The sequence below is a fragment of the Falco cherrug genome, chromosome 4 (genome assembly GCF_023634085.1).
Source record: "Falco cherrug isolate bFalChe1 chromosome 4, bFalChe1.pri, whole genome shotgun sequence".
Lineage (NCBI taxonomy): Eukaryota > Metazoa > Chordata > Aves > Falconiformes > Falconidae > Falco > Falco cherrug.
Genome location: NC_073700.1, coordinates 72550157 through 72569496, shown reverse-complemented (window position 1 = coordinate 72569496; position 19340 = coordinate 72550157). Strand labels below are relative to the sequence as shown.

The 19340-nt window shown below is 38.6% G+C and overlaps 1 protein-coding gene across 5 annotated transcripts in view; it reads left to right on the top strand.

Annotated features, from left to right (window-relative positions):
- The window catches only part of SLC39A12 (solute carrier family 39 member 12), a 34153-nt gene extending 27259 nt beyond the window's left edge, over positions 1-6894 (top strand). For all 5 annotated transcript variants that reach the window (XM_027799528.2, XM_055709846.1, XM_055709848.1 and 2 more), the window contains 2 exons: positions 996-1183; positions 6336-6894. In XM_027799528.2, coding sequence (XP_027655329.1) covers positions 996-1183; positions 6336-6464 — 317 coding nt within the window. In that variant the 3' untranslated portion in view covers positions 6465-6894. The remainder of the gene's footprint in view (positions 1-995; positions 1184-6335) is intronic.
- Positions 6895-19340: the final 12446 nt, after the last annotated feature.

The window sequence follows — 19340 nt, the reverse complement described above, 5'->3', positions numbered from 1 at the left end:
CATTCCTGCTGCTAACCAAGAATAACAAGATAATAAAAGAAGATATATGATCCCTTTTACTAGCAAACAGGACAGAAAGATCATTCCACAAAACACTGCTCTCAGTTATCTCCTTGTAGTAAATCTTCCAGTATGGCTGAAGTTGTTCCTGACATTGTGTTGATCAACATATATAAGCTGGCAAGTCTGGGATGAGAAGTGCAGATTCTCATTTCCATTCTTTAATAACTAAAGACTTCATGCGCTGTCTATGTAGAAAACTTCCCCAAACGCAAGGTTGGGATGGGGAATTGCTGTAAAACTTGTAACCCTTGTTTGCATAGCAAAGACATTACCAAAATACTGAACACTTAACTCCAAAGACAGACCTTCTTAATTCTGGGGCACTAGTGCCCCAGTGACAAAGTGGTATTTCTACACTCACAGAGAAGAATTTAAAAAATATTTTACTGTGGACTTGTTATGAAATTGTTTATTTTAGAATAAATGTCTGTGATGGGATTCTGAAACAATTTACCAAAGTTAATTAGGTCTGAAATCAGTGGAATTAAACTCAAACTGGAATCAGACTGGCATAGGTTTTTCTGACTTGCAGCACCTGTAAAACACTCAAAGACCATGCTGCAAATATACTCACTGGCAACTTCCCAGCCAAGAAAGATTTAGAAGCTCTGGGAAAGCATGTGACTTCACTTTTGTGTGTATCCAAGTTGGAAATGTCACAGAACATCGGGGCCGCTCCTGCATACTATCTTTAGGAACAGCTAAACAAATACAAGTTGATGTGCTTTTTTGGGGGTTTGGTGTTGGGTTTTTGGGGTTTTTTTTCACATAGGATGAGTTTATAACTAATTCTACAGAAATCTCAGGACAGTCCTCATCATTCAATATCTTTGTGCATATCTGAATTATTTGCCTTCATTGTTTGTTGCCAAGAGTCTTACAAATATATTTATCAGCTAAACAATAATTTTTCTGTCTTTTTCTCTATGCAGGAGATTTTGCTGTGCTGCTAAGTACAGGGCTTCCCACGAAGATTGCAGTTTTGATGAATTTTATAAGTGCGCTAACAGCATTCTTAGGACTTTATATCGGGCTTTCTGTATCAACTGACCCATGCATTCAAAACTGGATTTTTACTGTTACAGCTGGAATGTTCTTGTATTTATCTTTAGCAGAAATGGTGAGAACTTCAGTCTATTGTTATATTTTCCTTCTAACATAGCCACATCACAGATGAGTGTCTGACAAATGCAGGTGGATGGATTTGGAGAGAAATAGTTCATAAGCTTGTTGGGAAGAGCATGTTGTCTGCCCTGTGTGTGTACAGTGCTTAGAACAATGGTCTGGTTTTGTTCTGTGTCACTGCCATGCCAGGTGTAATTAGTAATAAAAAGGTGAAATAAAAGACATTAAAAGGGTAATATATGAGAAAGACATAAAGGCTTTTTAAAGGGGGAAAGGTAAACAGTGTATTTTTTTATGCCTGAAAGGGGTAGTTCCTACAACATAAAGAAATATTTGAACATACAGGGGGGGTTAAAATCTTGAAGAAGTTAGTTATTTTTTTTCTTTTTACTGCCCTTTTCTTCATATATTTTTCAACCATTATTTCAAGAAAAAATTGCTGTTTCTGAACTAAAATGCAAGATGCTTATCCTGTGCTCTTCCTGCCAGCCTTTCCATCTCAGACAGGCTTGGATGAGCTCCTAAGCAATTAAAAACCTATCAGATTGCCTCAACTTTTTCATATTTGCCCAACGTTTTTCATACTCCCAATTCAATTGCAATAATATGACTATGGAAAGACAAACTGTGAAGATACACAGTAGGAGGGTGAAGATATGCAGTAAGAGGAAGGTCTAAGGACTATGGAAGAGTGTGGTGGAGTCATAACTCATGCAGATGCCTCAGGCCATGTCATTTATTGAAGAGATGGCTAACTGTTACACTTGTAACAATGCAGAACTTAATTACCTTGCCAGCTTTGTCACCAATGTATGATAATTGCAAGCTTCTGAACAAAGACAGAATATTTTAAGTGATTAGATCAAGAGGGGGGAGGGGAAAAGAGGTCTGTCTCTTCATAAATTATTACCGTGTTTTTCCCAAGCCTGGCTGTCTCTCTGTTGTGTTCACTACCACCCCCCACCTCATGCCTGAGATATCATTTACCAGGTTCAAGGATAATACTTTAAACTTGATATGCCAAGCCAGTATTATAACCTACTTAAAAATCTACTTGTAATAATTTACCTTAGACCTTGGGTGTATTTTAATCTATTTTTGTTACTGTAACAGAAGTGAATATAAAGTGCTCCTAAGAGCTTATGAGGAAACTACCTAAGGACTGTGGATGTTGTCAACAGTTCTGACTGAGGTGGTACATAACAGACAAGACCACTGTGTACCAAGTTGCATCTTGTTCTGATGCAAAGAAGTTTGCAAGTGAGGTTACCTACCTAGTCAGTAAGCATGGTTTTACTAATGTGGTTAAGGATGATTTAAGCATATTTTTTCCATCAGTGGAGGATCAGCATCCATCAGGGATCCACAAGCTCCTAGAACAATACCATGTTTCCCCCCAAGTCTTCAAAGCAATATGCCAGCTGTAAATCCCAAGAGATGACACAGTTCCAGGCAGAGACAGGGATATGTTCTCCCTTATTCTCAGCTTGTCCATAATCTTGTTCTCGATGTGAAAATGAGAAAGAAGGGAGAGAGAGAGAAAGGAGGATCTTATTTCTCTCACCTCCCTTGTGTTAATAGGATTCCAATCAGTCTTTCTCTGCATTTTGTCAAAAGAGCTGCCATTGTGTTGCTCACCTCCGTTTGTCAGAAAGTGTTGAATATCCCAGAGATTATTTTAGTTTAAAAAATATTCCTGTAGCACTGCAGGAATCTATCAATCAGAAAAGTTTTGCATGCTTGTATAGTACATCTCAAAAGAAAATCAGCCATTCTTTATGTATTTTTCAACTTCCTTCACATAAATAACTTCTGTGCTGCATTCTCATCTACAAACAGCAATCATCAGTGTTGCTGCCAATGGTGTACAAATACTTAACGGTGTACAAAACTTAATTATAATTTTCAGTATTTGTTTTATGGGCTTTCACATATCCATGTGGTTGTCAGAGCAGCAGTAAAATAAGAGAGCACAGTTTAAACTGAACAGCCTTACTGGTTTCTGCACTGAGGCAGAGGTTCATTGGCAGGACAGCACTGTAAGCCTACTGCCACAGTCAAAGTTGCACACAGCTACTTCTGTGGTTAATTAAAGGATTTTCATTTCTACAAATGGCATTCTATCTCCATTAACAAGCAGGGTAGACTAATCATTTTAGAAATCTAAGGAAAAGGACAAAAGATAAAATTATCTATTTCCTTCATCATTTTTCACCAAGGGATTATGCAAAACTTCATCTTCCCAGTAATTGGGGAAGGTGGAAGGGAGGAGTATTTTGTCTTGCAAATGTGTATGCACAGGTGTAATATTGCAACAGAAATTGTTTGTTGCTTCAAGATATGCATGTGAGTAAACACCTGTAATATTGTGGGTTTAGTTGCTGTTAACTGAAATGAAATCCCCTAAAAAACAGCCTTTTATGAGCAGCATAGTGAATTTTTTTGTACTTTATATCTGTTTAGAGGTCATAGCTATAATTGTAACTTTGCACTATTTCCAAAGACCTTTTAATGAAAAACATACCTTTAATTTGAATTGAAACCTGGTACACCAATATATAGAATGGAACAGACCAACTCACTCCTGATGAATTGTTTCTTTGACAAAACATTTCCCCTTTTCCTTTTGGGAAACAAACTTGAAAATCCTGTATCAGCCTCTTAAATGAGTATCTATGAAGTGATTATCATGGATAAATATTTATGAAATCACATGCATTGTATTAAACCCCAAGGACTGGGACAACATTTCTACATGATTATACAGATTGTGGTGGTTTATATGGTTCCTGATTAGAAAGACTATCTAATTTGAAAAGATGGAGACTGAAGCAAGAAAGACAGTAAGGGTATCAATAGGAGCTAGCCAAACACTCCCAGAGGCAACTAACTGAAGTTTTCTCTGATTAACCTTAAAAATCTTTTTGATTTTGGATATAAAAGAATATTTTTAAAGTGACTTGTTAGGCCGTTGTAGTGTAGTGGTCATGTCATATATGCCCCAGCTTGGTAGAACTCCTGTTTACTCAGCATGCCTTCTTTCAGCATGCTGCTTCCTAATTCTTCATATCTTTTGTGTGCCCATGATAACATGAGCTGGAGTGGGAATTCAAAATCACATAGTCCCTCCATTAACAGTAACTTTTTTGCCTCCAACAGACCTCAAGCATTAGCAACTGCGATGGCATCCAACAGCTTGGATGTAGCTCTATCTTCCCTTAATTTGCAAAGTGTTTTGCATCTGCCCGTTGAATAGGCTTACACTTCCCAAACAGCAAGATTTTCTCTGCTGTACTACAAACATTTGTGTTCTGAGGGAGCTGGGGTACCATAGCTGATAGTGCGTCAGCAGTCAGCTTTTATTTTCAGAGATAAGCAGGGATGTCACACTAGGTAAGGCTATATAAATGATCTGTGTGTTTGATAATATGCACATAGGTTAGGTGTAGGGAGCAGATATCTCCACTGGACATAGGAAGGGTAGTACTTGCTGAGACTTTCTTTTTAAAAGTTTCTTAGGAACTTACTACACGTGTGTTAACTCAGAAATTAGCACTGACAACAAAAAAGAGAAAACAGCTTTTGCAGTGGGAAGAGAGAAAGTTTCCTATTTAGAGCACTTGTTCACTCAGGCGCTGGGGAAGAGGACAAAATAAACTGATTATAAGGATAAATAAGAAACACCAAAGGTCTAGACTGAAACCCTGGATTCAGGCCTATGTCTTAGTTAAGTTTTTACTTATATACACAACCAAACCCACATGCTCCAAACACTTACAAGCTGTCAGTTCAGATTTTTATTTACATCAGAAATTTGAGGTGTTCATATTTGCTTTAGATTAGATGTTTCTAATGGTCCTTAAATACATATTAAATATAACTACATGAGTTTCTAAGATGTGAATTTGTACCGTAATTTAAACGACTGCCTAGTTGTTACAAAGATTCAGGGCATTTGGGCGTGCCTGTTATTTTTATGCAGAATTTTAAAGCGGAGGCAGATTTTTCACTGCAGTTTTCTTTTGGGCTCATGCCAACTTCCAGAGATAGAAGAGTGCAGGAAAGGCAGCCCCAGAGACCCCCCTCTGACAGAGGGAAGGATGAGCATAGCAAACAGATGTAAACGTACCCCGACAACCTCCTTGGTCAGCACCACTCCACTGTCTCCCAGTGGCTGATGCTGTTACAGCTCCTGCGAGGAGGCTCTGAAGAGCAGAGGAAATAAGTAGCTTCATTCAAGCGCAGGCTGTGAGAGGAGCAGGAAGGGATGATGGGGGAGTGCCAGGACCATTCACTTCTGTTTTGAGGTTCACAACAGATAGACAAAAAATACCCCAACAAACCAAATCCCAAACAACCAAAACCAAAGGTCAGTACTGGGCCGTTACCCTGTATTTCCTAGGTTGATGTGAAATCATTGACAGTCATTGGTGTCTCCCCTGGTATATAAGTACATAAAGCACGAATACTGAGAGAGTCTGAGCCTGAGGCATCATTTTCACAGGTTCTGTTTGAGACATACATTTTGTTTAAAACTTTGATCACAGAGACAATGTAGGGTGGCAGGTCAATCTAAGTAGCTTTTAATATGATTATAAACAGCTGATGCTCCTTTGCCTGATTTAAGACTCACCGAGAAAAACACAAAACGTAATTTTTTCAAGCATATTTTGAAATTCCTGTTTTCTACTTGTATGTTTACTAAAACCCAAGTAAATAGGAATGTTGCCAGTTATTTCAGTAAGAGCAGGATTGACCCTATATATAGCACTGAAACAAAAAAACTCAAACCAGTTTATTCCCACAAAAGGGCATCACTAATTTTACTAAATAGTCATTTCCTTACAGACAGCTGTATAAAATTACTAAAAACTATTGAGAACTTAACAAATTTTGGACTCTCATTTATAATTCTTGTTGGTGCTAGTAAAAGAACCAAAATGGGCAGAGTTTGATTTATTTAAATATTTCACTGTCAAGATCAGTGTTGTTATAATGTACAGAACATGCTACAGATTAATAGCTATATTCAGAAACTCAGCATTTTGAAAGTTTTTTTTGAATGGTTTGCCTTGTTTTCCCATAAGACGTTTTTCCCAGAGATGAATATATCTGGCTCTCATTCTGGTGTCTTATTCTTTTTTTAGCTTCCTGAAATGACTCATATTCAGACACGGCGACCCTGGTTGATGTTTCTCCTACAGAACCTTGGATTACTATTAGGCTGGCTTTGCCTCTTACTTTTGGCTATATATGAACAGAAAATTAAAATATAAGTTTTCTGTTGGAAATCTTGAAGTACCACTTGTGACAGTGGGTAGCATTATTCACAATTTTGTCATGTCTGCTATAGTGATATATAAATTAAGTTGCTGGGATTTTATATCTGAACAGTAGATAACTATTTCACTTTATTAACTTATTGTTCAGATTTTGTAATTTTTTTTGTAAACATGAATGTTTAGAATTATGTTCTATTTGTTACTGAGTTTACCAGATCCCATGCTCAAACTCACAGGAGCTTTTGATTAGTTTTTATTGAGACTGTTCTAGTTGAATGCTCTAAGTGATCTCTGCCAGTCTGATTGAAAGAATAAAACACTTTTATATGCAGTAATTAAAGGGGACTAACCATAGTTGAATAATTCAAAGCAGAAATGTTTTTTGCCTCTTAGTACAAAGAATAAATGTATTTCTATAAAACTACAAAGTACAGCAAAACTGAACTGTTAAATGGCATACAGCAATCTCATAATATCTGCACTATCTACTTTGTCAACATGAAGATCGTCAGTAGTCATAGCTTACTGGTCCTCTGTGGCAGGTAAAAAATGACAAGTGTAAATGTTGAAATTTATCATCTAGAAATCTGAGAATGCCCTTTTCTGACTTTGATATAGTTTCTCATACGTGTGTTGGAATCTGTGATAGTCAAGCATTGGACTATAGTAACTGTTTTCCCCTGATATCCCTTCCAGGCTCCTCAAATCAAGGGATTCCTTGAGCCAGATGTTGCTTCTGAGTCACCGTGTTTAACAAACACCGATAGTGCCTTCCCCTCAGCAATTACCTTATTCATACATATGCAATGTGCATTGTGGAAAGAGCTTTTTCAGTTTTCTAAAGTGCATGTAGCTGTGCTCTCTTAGAGCCTCACTGCGACTCCTTCTACCCCGAGTGATTTTCATATAATTAGTCCTCTTGATTTCAAGGGAGTTCTGCATAAGTTGAGATGACTCATTTAATTTGGTATTGCAGAACCAAGCCTGAAACAAACGTACAAATTCTGCCATCGTTCTGAGGTGCTGAGAAACTTCCAGGAGGTACTGAGCAACTTCCAGGAGGTACTGAGCAACACAGCTGTGTGATTTCTGCTACTTACATGCTATCATTTTTTGGTGTAAGGACTCCCTCCTTCCTAATTTACATTTTTGTATGAGAATTGAGATGCATTCTCCTCCCCACCCCCACCCACCCCCAATGAACTGTGGAAATCGGGAGAGCAAGTTACTGAACAAAAATATGCATCTTGATGCAGCAGGCCGGTATTTTTTCTTCCTTGTCTTAACTCAAGCTTGAAATATGGCTGCGTTATGACATGATATTCCTGTCTCACAATGTGTCCTGTGTTTGACAGCTCCTAGGGAAGGTACAATTATTCTCATATTACAGAGGGGACAGCACTCTCCTAGGGCAGACTGTTGGAACTGTCAGTTCTCAAAGGCTTCATGGGCACCTTACTACCTTATCAACAAAATGTAAAGTGAAAATAGTTCTGAATTTCATTGTTTATAACAGCCCAGATTCATGGGCTTGTGACCCCTAGTCATCCATAGATATACCCTCAGGAAAAAGACTTAAAGATCACTATAAAGGTAGATATGCACTTATCTTCAGTGCCTGTTAGTTATGAGAATCTGTAGCAAATACTCCAATGCACATCTAAATGTACATCTAGGCATTTAGATATGTGCATAAACCTTGTCCCAAACAATTTATCCAGGGTCACACAGAAAGTCTCTGACTAGGGAAATGAATTGAGCTGTTTTAAGCCCCAAAGTAAAATCCTAGCTTGTTTCATTCAGGTGTGCAAATATTATAACTGCTTATTCTCTTGATTTAACTCTGAAAGTTGAGCTAAGAAGTCATGACTGATGCTTCTCTTTTCAAAGTTTACATTTTCCAGGAGTTTGTGCTTGCTTTTAGTAAGGTAAGATTTTTTAAAAGCCGTTTCCCAGTATTTCATCTGTTTGTATTGGCACTGAGTCACTCCATGACCTTCAGCTGCGACAGTCAATTCAAGCAATAGCAGGACACCACTGGACGTAAGCAAAATCTATTCTTGTATCAGATGGTGCAAATGAATATCGGAAACATTTGTTATTTCAAAGAGAAGAGCTACCACAGTTTGAATATTCATGTATGGATAGTGTTTACTACCACAGAAAACAAGATTACCAAATACAATCATGTTTTGGCAATGTTATTGTATTCTGAAATGCTTTTCTACTATTTATTAATGTGTCTGAAAGAGGGCAAGTAGTTTCTGGCAGTGTGTACTTTAGAGGTAGCATGCGAGCATAGGTTCACATCCTGACATGATCTGCAAACATATTGTAGCTGCATGTGTTCAGAAAATGCTGTCTTTTGGCTATATATGTTTATCAGGTTTCTTGATTGCATTTAGCAACCATGTATGTTTATACAGCTTCCACCATAGGCACAAATATGTTGATCAGAATGCCAGTTAGCCCTTGTTTCTGCCACAGAGCTTGTATGCTTTTGTGTTTGTTCGTAAGTGAGCGATTCAGTCACCATTTTGCCCCGGTGTCAAGTCTGAGCACCTTAAGTCTCCTTAGCATATGGAAGTTTGAATTCCTATGGCACTTGTGAGAAAACTTATCTCACTGCTTAAAGTTGGTGCCTCTGCTGCAATTCTTTTGACATTGGTGTCTTTAAAAAGATACTGAAGGCGAAGTATTACAACACATAAGACTAGACTGTATATTAGGAACAATGCATCATACAGAGGGCTTGACACTGTTCCTGTAAGTCACTGAGTTAGAAAAGGGAATCAGTTTAAACCCAAAGAGACTCACCTACAGGATTAATTTTTTTTGTCAATGTTCTCTGAAAATCACAGGAAAAAGGACAGAAGAATATGGGTTTGTGTCCTTACAAAAGAGAAGGTGTGGCACAAGTGTTCTTAGATGCGTTCTCTGTTTGGTTTAAATTCTGTAGCATTTGTTCATACAGATTTCAAACAAGATTCTATTTAAAGCCAGGTATTTCTTTCTATTCCTCCAAACCTAACAGAGAGAGAGCATAATATGCCAATGTTTTCGTTGAGTCAAATCCTGAGTAAGGACTGCAGAACTTCATCACTTGCAGCCCTTAAATCAGGACTAGGTATCTCTCTAAGAGGTATGCAATTACTCAAACAGATGTTATGTGCCTGATGGAGAGATTACTTGGTGAGGTTTTACAGCCTGTCAGGCAGTTCTGACTAGGTAATCATAATGTTCCTTTGAAACCCTAAAATATATGAATCTATAGATATAGGATTTTTTCTGGAAGAGGCTGGTTAGTATTTCTCTCCTTCATCTATTTTTAGTTTTCAAACACTCTCAAGATGAAAAAAAAAAAAAAGAAAAAAAAAAAAGAAAAGAAAAGAAAATATCTTTCTTTCCTACACAGAAAATGAGAGAAAAGAAAAGGTTAAAAGAATTTGTTTGCTACAGTATTTTTTCCTGAAAGTTACATGGCAGAGTGCCTCATAAAAAATACTTCCAATTCCAAACTACCAGGGCTCCTAAGCATATGAGAGCTGACCTTGTACTTCTCTTTTCTGTATATGTTAGACATTACCAAGTGACTCCTAAGATAAATAGTACCTTCTTTGCAGCCAGCTATGCTAATGCCCTTGGAAGTTTCTGGAGCTCATCTGCATGTTTTAAATACTGCCATCTATTCCTTCACTGTATTTTATGCTTTAGGCATGAATGTGGCGTTCTTCCAGGGACAAAAAATACCTTTTTTATATAAGAAAACTTGGTTAGTTTTGATATGTATGTTTGGATTTTTTTTATTTCACCTTGCTATTGCTTTTGAAAAACCATATTATTGTGACAATTTTTAGCCTGCAGCTAGAAACCCAAAACAGGTTTATAGCCAAGTAAGGATTAAGGCTGATAATTTTATAATAAGGGCATACTTTATCAATGTTATTAGCTTTTCTTGCTTTACTGTAACCTTTTGGCAAGTCTTCCTCTCATCTCAATAATCAGCTGCCTTCTATTGTGAGCGTAGCTGCAGGAATGTGACTACAGAAAATACAAGCAGCAGTTACACAATGGCTTTAACCAAAACAAAAACTGCAATTGATTTTATGAGACCCACCTTCATTCCCTTCTCCCCAAAAGAACAAAAAATTCACACGCGGAGCTGTTGCTCTGGGTCCCGTAGGGGAATGTAAGAAGCGCCTTCTTCCTTTTATGTCTCTGATAACAGAACCAAGCACAATGGGAGACGCTGTGTAGAGTCTGCTGGCATTGAAGTCACTGCCAAGCTCCCATGGGCAGCGGCGCCGGGCAGCATCCTGGTGCAGGGGGTGCAGGAATCGCAGGGGGCTGGTGCCGCTTCCCATTGCAGAGGCAACAGGAGGCAGAGCAGGCGGGGGCACTCTGGAGGGGCATACTTTGTGCAGCACTTCAACAGTTGTAGCAGAAGGATCAAAGGTTCTACAGCTGTCTCTGTATCATCCTGCCGCGGCTCACTTCAGGGCAAATTCTCAGACGGTTCACGTCGTCTTGGCTTTGGACATGAAGGATAACACGAAAGCAATCTGGCTGATAGCCCTGTGAGCGTGGGCTCCTGCAGCGCCATAATGCGCAGGACCCCAACAGCCAGGGTGACCCGAGGGAGTGCCCCTTCTCTGCAGAGGAACCTCCCACAATACTTTTCATAAATAAAGGACAAGGCCTGCAGCCGTCACCAGGGTGGCCCACCTCCACACTGCAGCCGCAGGGTCCTAAATCTGCCCAGCAACCATTTACATACTGGCCCAAGATAATGCTGACCAGCCGCTAATCCAATGCTATGGACATTCTATAGGTGACATCATTTTGTCCCACTGCAGCTAGCTGGGGAACCCTCCCTCGTCCTTTTCCCAGGGGCCAGCAGAAACTGAGCTGACCTACCCCAGAGAGATGACGAGAGCTATGCATAGCGGAATAGACTGGTCAATTATTATGACACATTCCAGTCTTAATGTAAGCCCTTGCCCAATTCTGCTGTCTCTCCATGGACTCTCATACTGCAGGGAGGGCACCGGGACAACATCTGCACTGGCCCGTTGGGCAGCTGCCCAGGCTGCCCTCGCCAGGGTATGTGGTGGGTGAGCAGCAGACGTAGCTCAGGCCTGATAATTGTTTCAGAGTATCCCGGGTGTCCCTGTCATTGCATAACAGATACGGCGTCCACCAGCACACCAACTCATAGAAAAACTCTTTTTGGCTTTTCTGGCAAGAACTGCCTGGCATTTCTCCTGCCGCGTGCTTGTCTGCACTATGCAAATGTCATAACCCATATGATATGGGTTCTTACCTGTTCTCCTCTTTGCAGCAATGTGTTGCAACTGTTTGTGACTTCTGATGTTCAGAAAAGGCAACAGAGCATTGGAAATTTCACTGAGAACCACACAGAGGGAGATACTATCATCTGCACTGCGGTACCAGCAATTTGACTCTTCTTATTTGAAAGATACTGCTACGAGTACTGAACACAAATACAAGTCAGTCATTCCTCCGTATTCCATGCTGAAGAGTTTTGCTGTTGTCTCAGTGGTCTTGGTTCTATCGCTAGCAACCGGTAGTGTGGCCTAATTTCAGGACTTCCAAGGCCACCTTCATATCCCTGTGCAAGCTTAGAATGAGCTCCAGAGCAAGAGTACACCTGCTTTATGGCTGACATTCCAATCCAGGAGTGGGTATTGCACTTCTGAAGTACACAAGCAAAAGTCAACTATGTACATAGTACGGCAGCTCAGTAGCAAGTAGCTGTAATTACCAGCAAGCTTAGAAAGGTGTAAGTGGACAGTATATATCTGGTGGTTTGGTATGCCCACGACAGCATGGCAGCATTCAGAAAACATGACATCCACAACTGAGATATAGCCATGAATGCAATTCTTTTCCCAGGTACTATCCACATGAGGAGTCCCATAAATATTAGAATCATTCTGTCATATTCCAGGACTTCACTGAAGATAATTTTTTTGTGCACTTTGCACAAGGCTTCAGAGGAAAAGATGCAGTGGAGGGGAAGATCTCTTCTGTCATTTGGTAAAGAAATGAATACAAGTGGCAATGCTAAGTCGCATAGTGAATCGTTATCCTGCACAAATGCAAAGCATCTCCCACAGATACATAACAGGAAAGCCAGAACAAGGAAGTGTCCAGGAGAAAGTTCTTGTAGATGACTGTGTAAATGCCAAAACAAACAACCAATACGTAAAGAATATTACCCCCTCCTCATTGTACTTCATTCTCATTGGAAAACACAAAACCCACACAATGCTCTGCAAATGTTGCTGGAAAATGTCGTGTCTAAGAAGTTGAGTTTTAACACTCGAAATAGTTTAAATATTACAAAACAGATGACTTTTAATAACTCTTAAACTTGAGACATGCATTGGAAATATGATCCATATGTTCATAGCCATATATATTGGAAAATACATATTCATAGTTGATGAAATCAGTATCATTTCATGTGCAGGATTTCAATTCCATCTGAAGTAATGAGAAGAAAAAAAGCCTATGAGACCATAGTCCATTTTCTATCATTTCCTACTACCATAAAATCTACTTTCTAATTTGGCTTTTTGTACTTGCAATTAGCAAGAATGTGCCATTTGTCTAGACAACAGAGTAGCTGACTGTCTGGCATAGCTTTTCTGGCATTATTAGGGTGGACTAAGAAAGCACATGACTATTTGTTGTAAATTCTTTTCTAGCATGTAATATTTTAATATGCCATCAAAATTCCTCGGTCGGATTGCACTTAATGAACCCTCCATTCTCAACCTTGATTTCCTTCACGGAACTGTGTATTTTAGAAGTAATTATAATGTACTTCACTTGAGTGTAGTGGGGGTTTTTTTTTCCTTCCCTTTTTCTCATTTCATTTCTCCCCCCAGTATAATTTCTGCTAAGTGTTAAGTTTCAGTATTGGTGGATAAAAACTCATTTGTCAGAAGATTTTTCCAGACATTTTATAATTATAGTCTATGTTGGATCATAGGTGAAAGGGACCTCAGAAAGCATGGTCTGAATTCTGAGGAAGCATAACTTAAACAAGAGCAGTTCTTACCGACTTTTTCTTGGTATCAGAAAGCATACTCCAGCTTTAAAGGAAAAAAAAAAACCCAAAACCCAAACACCACCACCACCACCAAAACCCCCAAACCAGCAAAAGATTTAAATGGCATGGTACAAATACCAGCACTGGTATTCACCAGTCAGTTTACAGCAGACTGCAAGTGATCAGCTCTTCTGCACTTCCTCAACCATTCTTTTTAAAGTTAGTGCTTCCCAGCTGAGACATATTAGCTGACATTGGGCATGTGCCTTATCTTTTGCACATTCTCAGTAAAACAAATGCTAACCACTTTCACTTTTACAGCCTACTAGTATTAAAGACAAAGACATATAAAACCAGTTTGTAATAATTGATAGTTATTTGTTTTAGGCAATATAAACTGGAAATTCCTGATGAGGTAGATACTAATGAACTTGCAATATGCTCTTGCAGTTTACAGTTCTGGTATGAATGTAAACTATAGCATTAACAAGAGTTGCTTTTGAATCTCTTGTATCTATGTCATGTGAGAGATATTTCATACATTTCCCACTTCCTCCAGAATTCACAACAAAATTCAAGACAGTAGGAACAAACCTTCAAGCCCCTAGCTTTCTCAAGAATTACATTTTTGTATGTTCAAAGGGGCTATTTGAACAGTAAAAAGACCCTTTCTTCTGCATTTCTGTCCTACTTATTTCAGAAATGGCCACCTTTGACAAGGAATTGTCAAACTTGTTCCCCAGCAAAGCTGTGGTTCATGTGGTAGGAAACAGGGAGTCTTAGCAGAAGAGACATTCATGTTCACTCTATTCATGGTTACAAAATAGCATCAGATGTCAGATTCAGACTTTGGTCTCTCATGCTCTTACAGTGAGCCAGACTTACTTCGTAGCAGGTAAATGCATAAACCACTTCTGAATCCTCAGGTTAATTTTATACCCACAAAACTTTACTAAAAGCAATAATTGCTGCTTTATCCTGTTTTAAATAAAAGAAAACACGTGCTTTTGCATTCTTTGTAACAAAAACCCCAAGTCTGCACAGTGCCTCTGTTGCTGAGATCTACATGATAAGGAGATAATCTGAAATACAGCTGGCAAGCAGTACTGTTTCTCAAGTACTGAAAGTTCCTAGGCAGTATGTTTGATGAAAAACACATTGCGTGTTCATTTATCCCCTATGTCTATTTAAAATGTGAGATATAAACATCTATTCTACAGACATACTCAACAAACCTATATCTGGTTTACATCTTTCAGTCACTGCAATGACATTTCATTAGCTAATCCATCGTGGAACTGTTTTTTAACAAAATAGAAGAAAATTCAATTTGTTAAGTTTAACCTGATCATGTAATACCTCCTTCCAGTAAGTCTGCCACTGCAGTTCTGGCTGCCTTATGTTGTTTTCTGATGACGTATAGGCTGCTGCAAATACTTCTATCGTAATTAATCTGCTCCAAGGGGAGAGAAGTTAAAAAAAAAAAAAAAAAAAAAAAAAAAAAAGAGTTGAAAGTAAACTGCTCAATGAGCTATGGTACTGCACCTTACCGTATGAATGGGTCCTTGCAATTTTTAGCTCTGTGAAGATACAACAAATGAGACAGAACAAAACCCCATGCAGTGACAGGGAAGGAGCAGTGTTTGCCATCTCTCTGACAGCTAAACCATAATCGTCAATGACAGGTAACAGTTTTGGCACTAGGTTGCTTCTCTGTAATGCTGCCTGTTGGCTACACTGTTTTCACTCTAATTATACAGTGGTTTATATTACCTACTTAAATGAGAAAATAATTGGTCAAGATGTCCCACGGAAAATCGAATGAGGAAAAGAGTTCCTTCCCAAATGAAATTTTTCCATGCCTTGTCTATCACATCCCATCAGGTGAGCTCTGGAGAAAGGTAAGAAAATGGAAAGACTTCTACAAGAGTTCAATGGAAAATTCAAACCCCAGGGATTTCCTAACAGTTTTAAGTAGCATTTGTGGGTGCTCCAGGTAACCCCTAGGGCTTGGTAACTTTGTCACATTGTCTATCAATAGTTAGATACAACAAAAGACACTTCCTTAGGTGCAGGGTCTTATCTCGGTACTAGACTTTGGAAGAGAGCATGAGAACCGTAAACCAGAATAGAACTGTCAGTGAAAAGCCCCAAATATCCTGTAAGGAAACCAGCCATTTCTAGGAATGGCTAATGCAAAGGGTAGCAAAATATCTTAATCCCACCTTTCTCTCTACAGTTGAGAGGCCTTTGAGACTGCAGGAATAATCCTTTAATCAGTCTGGATCTAGCGAACTAGATCCAATTCTCTCCTGAGGACACACACAATCTTTTTCAAAGATCTGAACCTGGTCACTACTCTTTTAGAGATTGTCTGAAGGAAGCTGTTCTGCCAAGTTGTATAAAACAGCATGGCAAATCAGAATATTCAAAAGCTAGTCCAAAACGACAACGTCTTCTTTTCATAAGTTAACAGTTTAACTGCTATCAATAAAATTCTTCACTTTCCTGCACTACACAGTTCTGACTGTATTACGAGTTTTCCATGCTTTTGTTAATCCTCAAATGTGCCTATCATTTGGATAGCACTTCTTGTCTTTCCAAAGCTGTTCATAACTCTGGAACATAAGCTTTAAAGTGCCAAGTTACCGAGATATGTCTTTATCTGAGTGAGGGTGTCCTCAGTTAAAAGAGTAGTCCCTTACATTTCAGAGATTGCCTTGAAAGAAACCAGGAAGAAATTAAAGATAAACATGAGTGAGCTGCAACAATGAACTGAATGAGATAATCTCAAAGATGATCTCAATGCATTTTATTTGCATAATTTAATACAAATTTTATAAATCACATACCCTTTGATTAGAATAGTTTTCAGAGCCCCTGCTTCATTTCTGTAGCAGTTTCAGGCCTGATTCCTGCTTGAAGTCATTGAAGTTCATCTACACGGAACAGTTTTCCATCCCCACAGGGACTCAAAGGGGTAATTTTAAAAGAAATACCAGCTGCCAGCTTCAGGGCTCCTCTAGTGTTCTTGAGGGTCCAAGTATAAGAAGAAAAATCTGTACCCATCTAAGAGAATTGGAGCAATACAAATAGATAATATGCAGAACTGTGCACAGACATTTGTGGTAGAATGAAAGCAGGATTTTTGCCTTATGTAATATCTTGTCAGAAGGTAAACAGTAATTAGGTAAAATATGGGACACAAGAATACTAGAAGGCGTTCAACAAGACAGACTGTACATAAGAAAAGGGTTGTCCCACAAGCAACAGCTGCTTTGTCCCCTCAGTACACGATGACTCTCCCACCTCCACAAGCAGAGAGAGACAAGTGCCATCAGGTTTTGGCACACTGGCTCTTTCAGCCCATGTTGTACCAGCTGAGTTTGGTGTGCTGGTCTTTGTGAAGCCAGTCAGTGCTCCTCTACCTAGTTTAGTCTTTTCGTAAGGGGTGCTACAACTTAGTTATCCCTAACTGGCAAATTTAGTTGAGAGAGGAAGCAGGGGACAGGCTGATTCATAGCAATTTGATCACAGAGCTTTTATATCCACTGAAAAGTAAGCTAAAAGAATCACTGTAGGCTGTAGTTCACCCTGACCTTCAAGGCTTTAACAGCAGTTTGGGTTTCAACAAGCATCTCCAAGCTACTATCTTCCTACTCCAGAAAGTTTGTTTAAGGGCAAGTCAAACTTCTACAATGCTATTCACACATGGCAATATCCAAACCTGTGTCACGTGAAGGCACAGACTCCAAGTGAGACCCTCCCCCCATTGCATACGTAAGTGCTGGTTATATACAATCACTTATCCACCCAAATTCTGCCCTGAAACATGCCTACGTGCAGCAAAACACTTTGCAGCCAGTTCACACTCCACCAAGCATCTTACTTCTTCCATACTCACCTGAGGAGCTCTCTTCTACCCTGATACTTAAGGTGCGGGAGGCTTTGGGCTTGCCCCTCATGGCAGGCAGGTGTGCACAGAACTGATTTGCAGGCGAGCTCAGAGCACCACATTTTAAGGCATAATCATTCTGCAACCTGGCACCCAGACAATGAAGGAAGCCTTTTCTCAGAAAGGGCCCTTATACAAACCAACACTCCAATTCTCAAAATTCAAATTCAAAATTCAATTTAAAAAAAGAAAAAATAATTTTGGGCCCATCTAGGGTGGCTAAAGCCTGAAGGGAAAATGCTGTCTAAAATACAGTAGCAAGATCAAGTTTTTGCTGAATCTCTGGTGAAGATTTGTGCTGCATTGATGCTGTAAGTGTTTGTACTTTGTAGACTGAGGAGCAAACACTAAGTAAGTTTAGACTGCTTTTGCTTTATGAAGTGCTGTAGTCTCTCATCTTCTCAGCTGAGCTGTGTGTCTGTAACTAACCTCATAATTATACGGCAAGAAAAGAAAAAGATGTTTTGCTTTGGTCTAGAAAATCATGAGACTAATGAAATAGTAAAATAATTTTAAAAGATGAAGAGTAAACGTTGCCTCTTTCTATGTGTAGCAGCCAGTTCATGTATTTATCCTTCCATTAAAAAAATGGAATTGCTTATTTCTTGCTATCAAAATTTGTCAGTATTTATAGTTGTAAATATATTTTCCTATCCATTATTTCCTCTGTAGAAAACCAAAACTAAATTATTTCTTTAACAGTGAAATGAATTCTTTGGAAGTCCACAAACATACCCTTCAGTGCTGTTTCAAGCACTTTTAGTACTTCGGTCACATGCTTTCTCAAAAGTTTATCAGATGACTACAACTAGTTAGCACTTCACAAAGGTGCTACCAGAAAAAGTGAAGGATGTTCAGTGGGTTTATTGAGGCAATATTTGCTCCTATGGACTTTTTTCCCCAAATGTTCATCATTCAGTTTCTCTAGGAAAAGTTCACTTATTCACCTTAAGACTCATACTTTACTGTAGTAAAATTAAAGACAATCTCTTTCCTGTGCTGTAAACAGCCATGGAATTGCAAACTCCAATTAAGGAATGCTATGTTTCAATAGTATTTAATCCCAAGTATATATACCAAGGGCTTTATTTAATGTGAAATCTTTAAAATGCTATTTCCTTAAGAAACATAATTCCTGTTTTTTAATGACACAGGTTAGTGGGTTTAGCATAAAATTCATTATAAACTCATTGGTTTGTAATCCTGTCTGATTTCACCATGGAATTTTTTAGATATTGTTTCTTGACATCTTTTATTCGTAAACAATATAAACCAGAAGTTGATGATATAGCTTCTCTAGAGAAACTAGTCTCTGTTTTCTAAATGCTGTAATTCTTTCTGGGTCAGATACATATTGCTCATAAAATCATAGCAAATAACAGTTTATATCATAAATCATATGAAAATACTAACACTTGTAGTGAAGTAACCCCTACCTGTATATTGCATGTGTGCCCTCAGAACACATTTATGGTCTGAAGAAAAACTGGAGATAATGAAAGTAGTAGTAAATGCATTCTTAGGAATACTGTATACTTCATACTCACCACTTATTTATGATGTGGTCCAGATCCAAGATAGCAGAATATAAAATTATATAGCTATTTTCTGGCAGGAGAGTTTACTCCATTATTATGCACTGGATATCACAACAAAGAAGGGCTGTTTCTATTTGGGCTCTCCCAGTGAATTGACAAGACATTTGGCTGTCATCCTTAAAATTTTTGGATATACAAAACCAGGTTTTGCAATAAATATTTACATTCATTGTTTTATATAAAGTGCTGTGCCAAGACCAAATGAGAAAAAGGCTTTAAACCTTCAAAAATGTTGA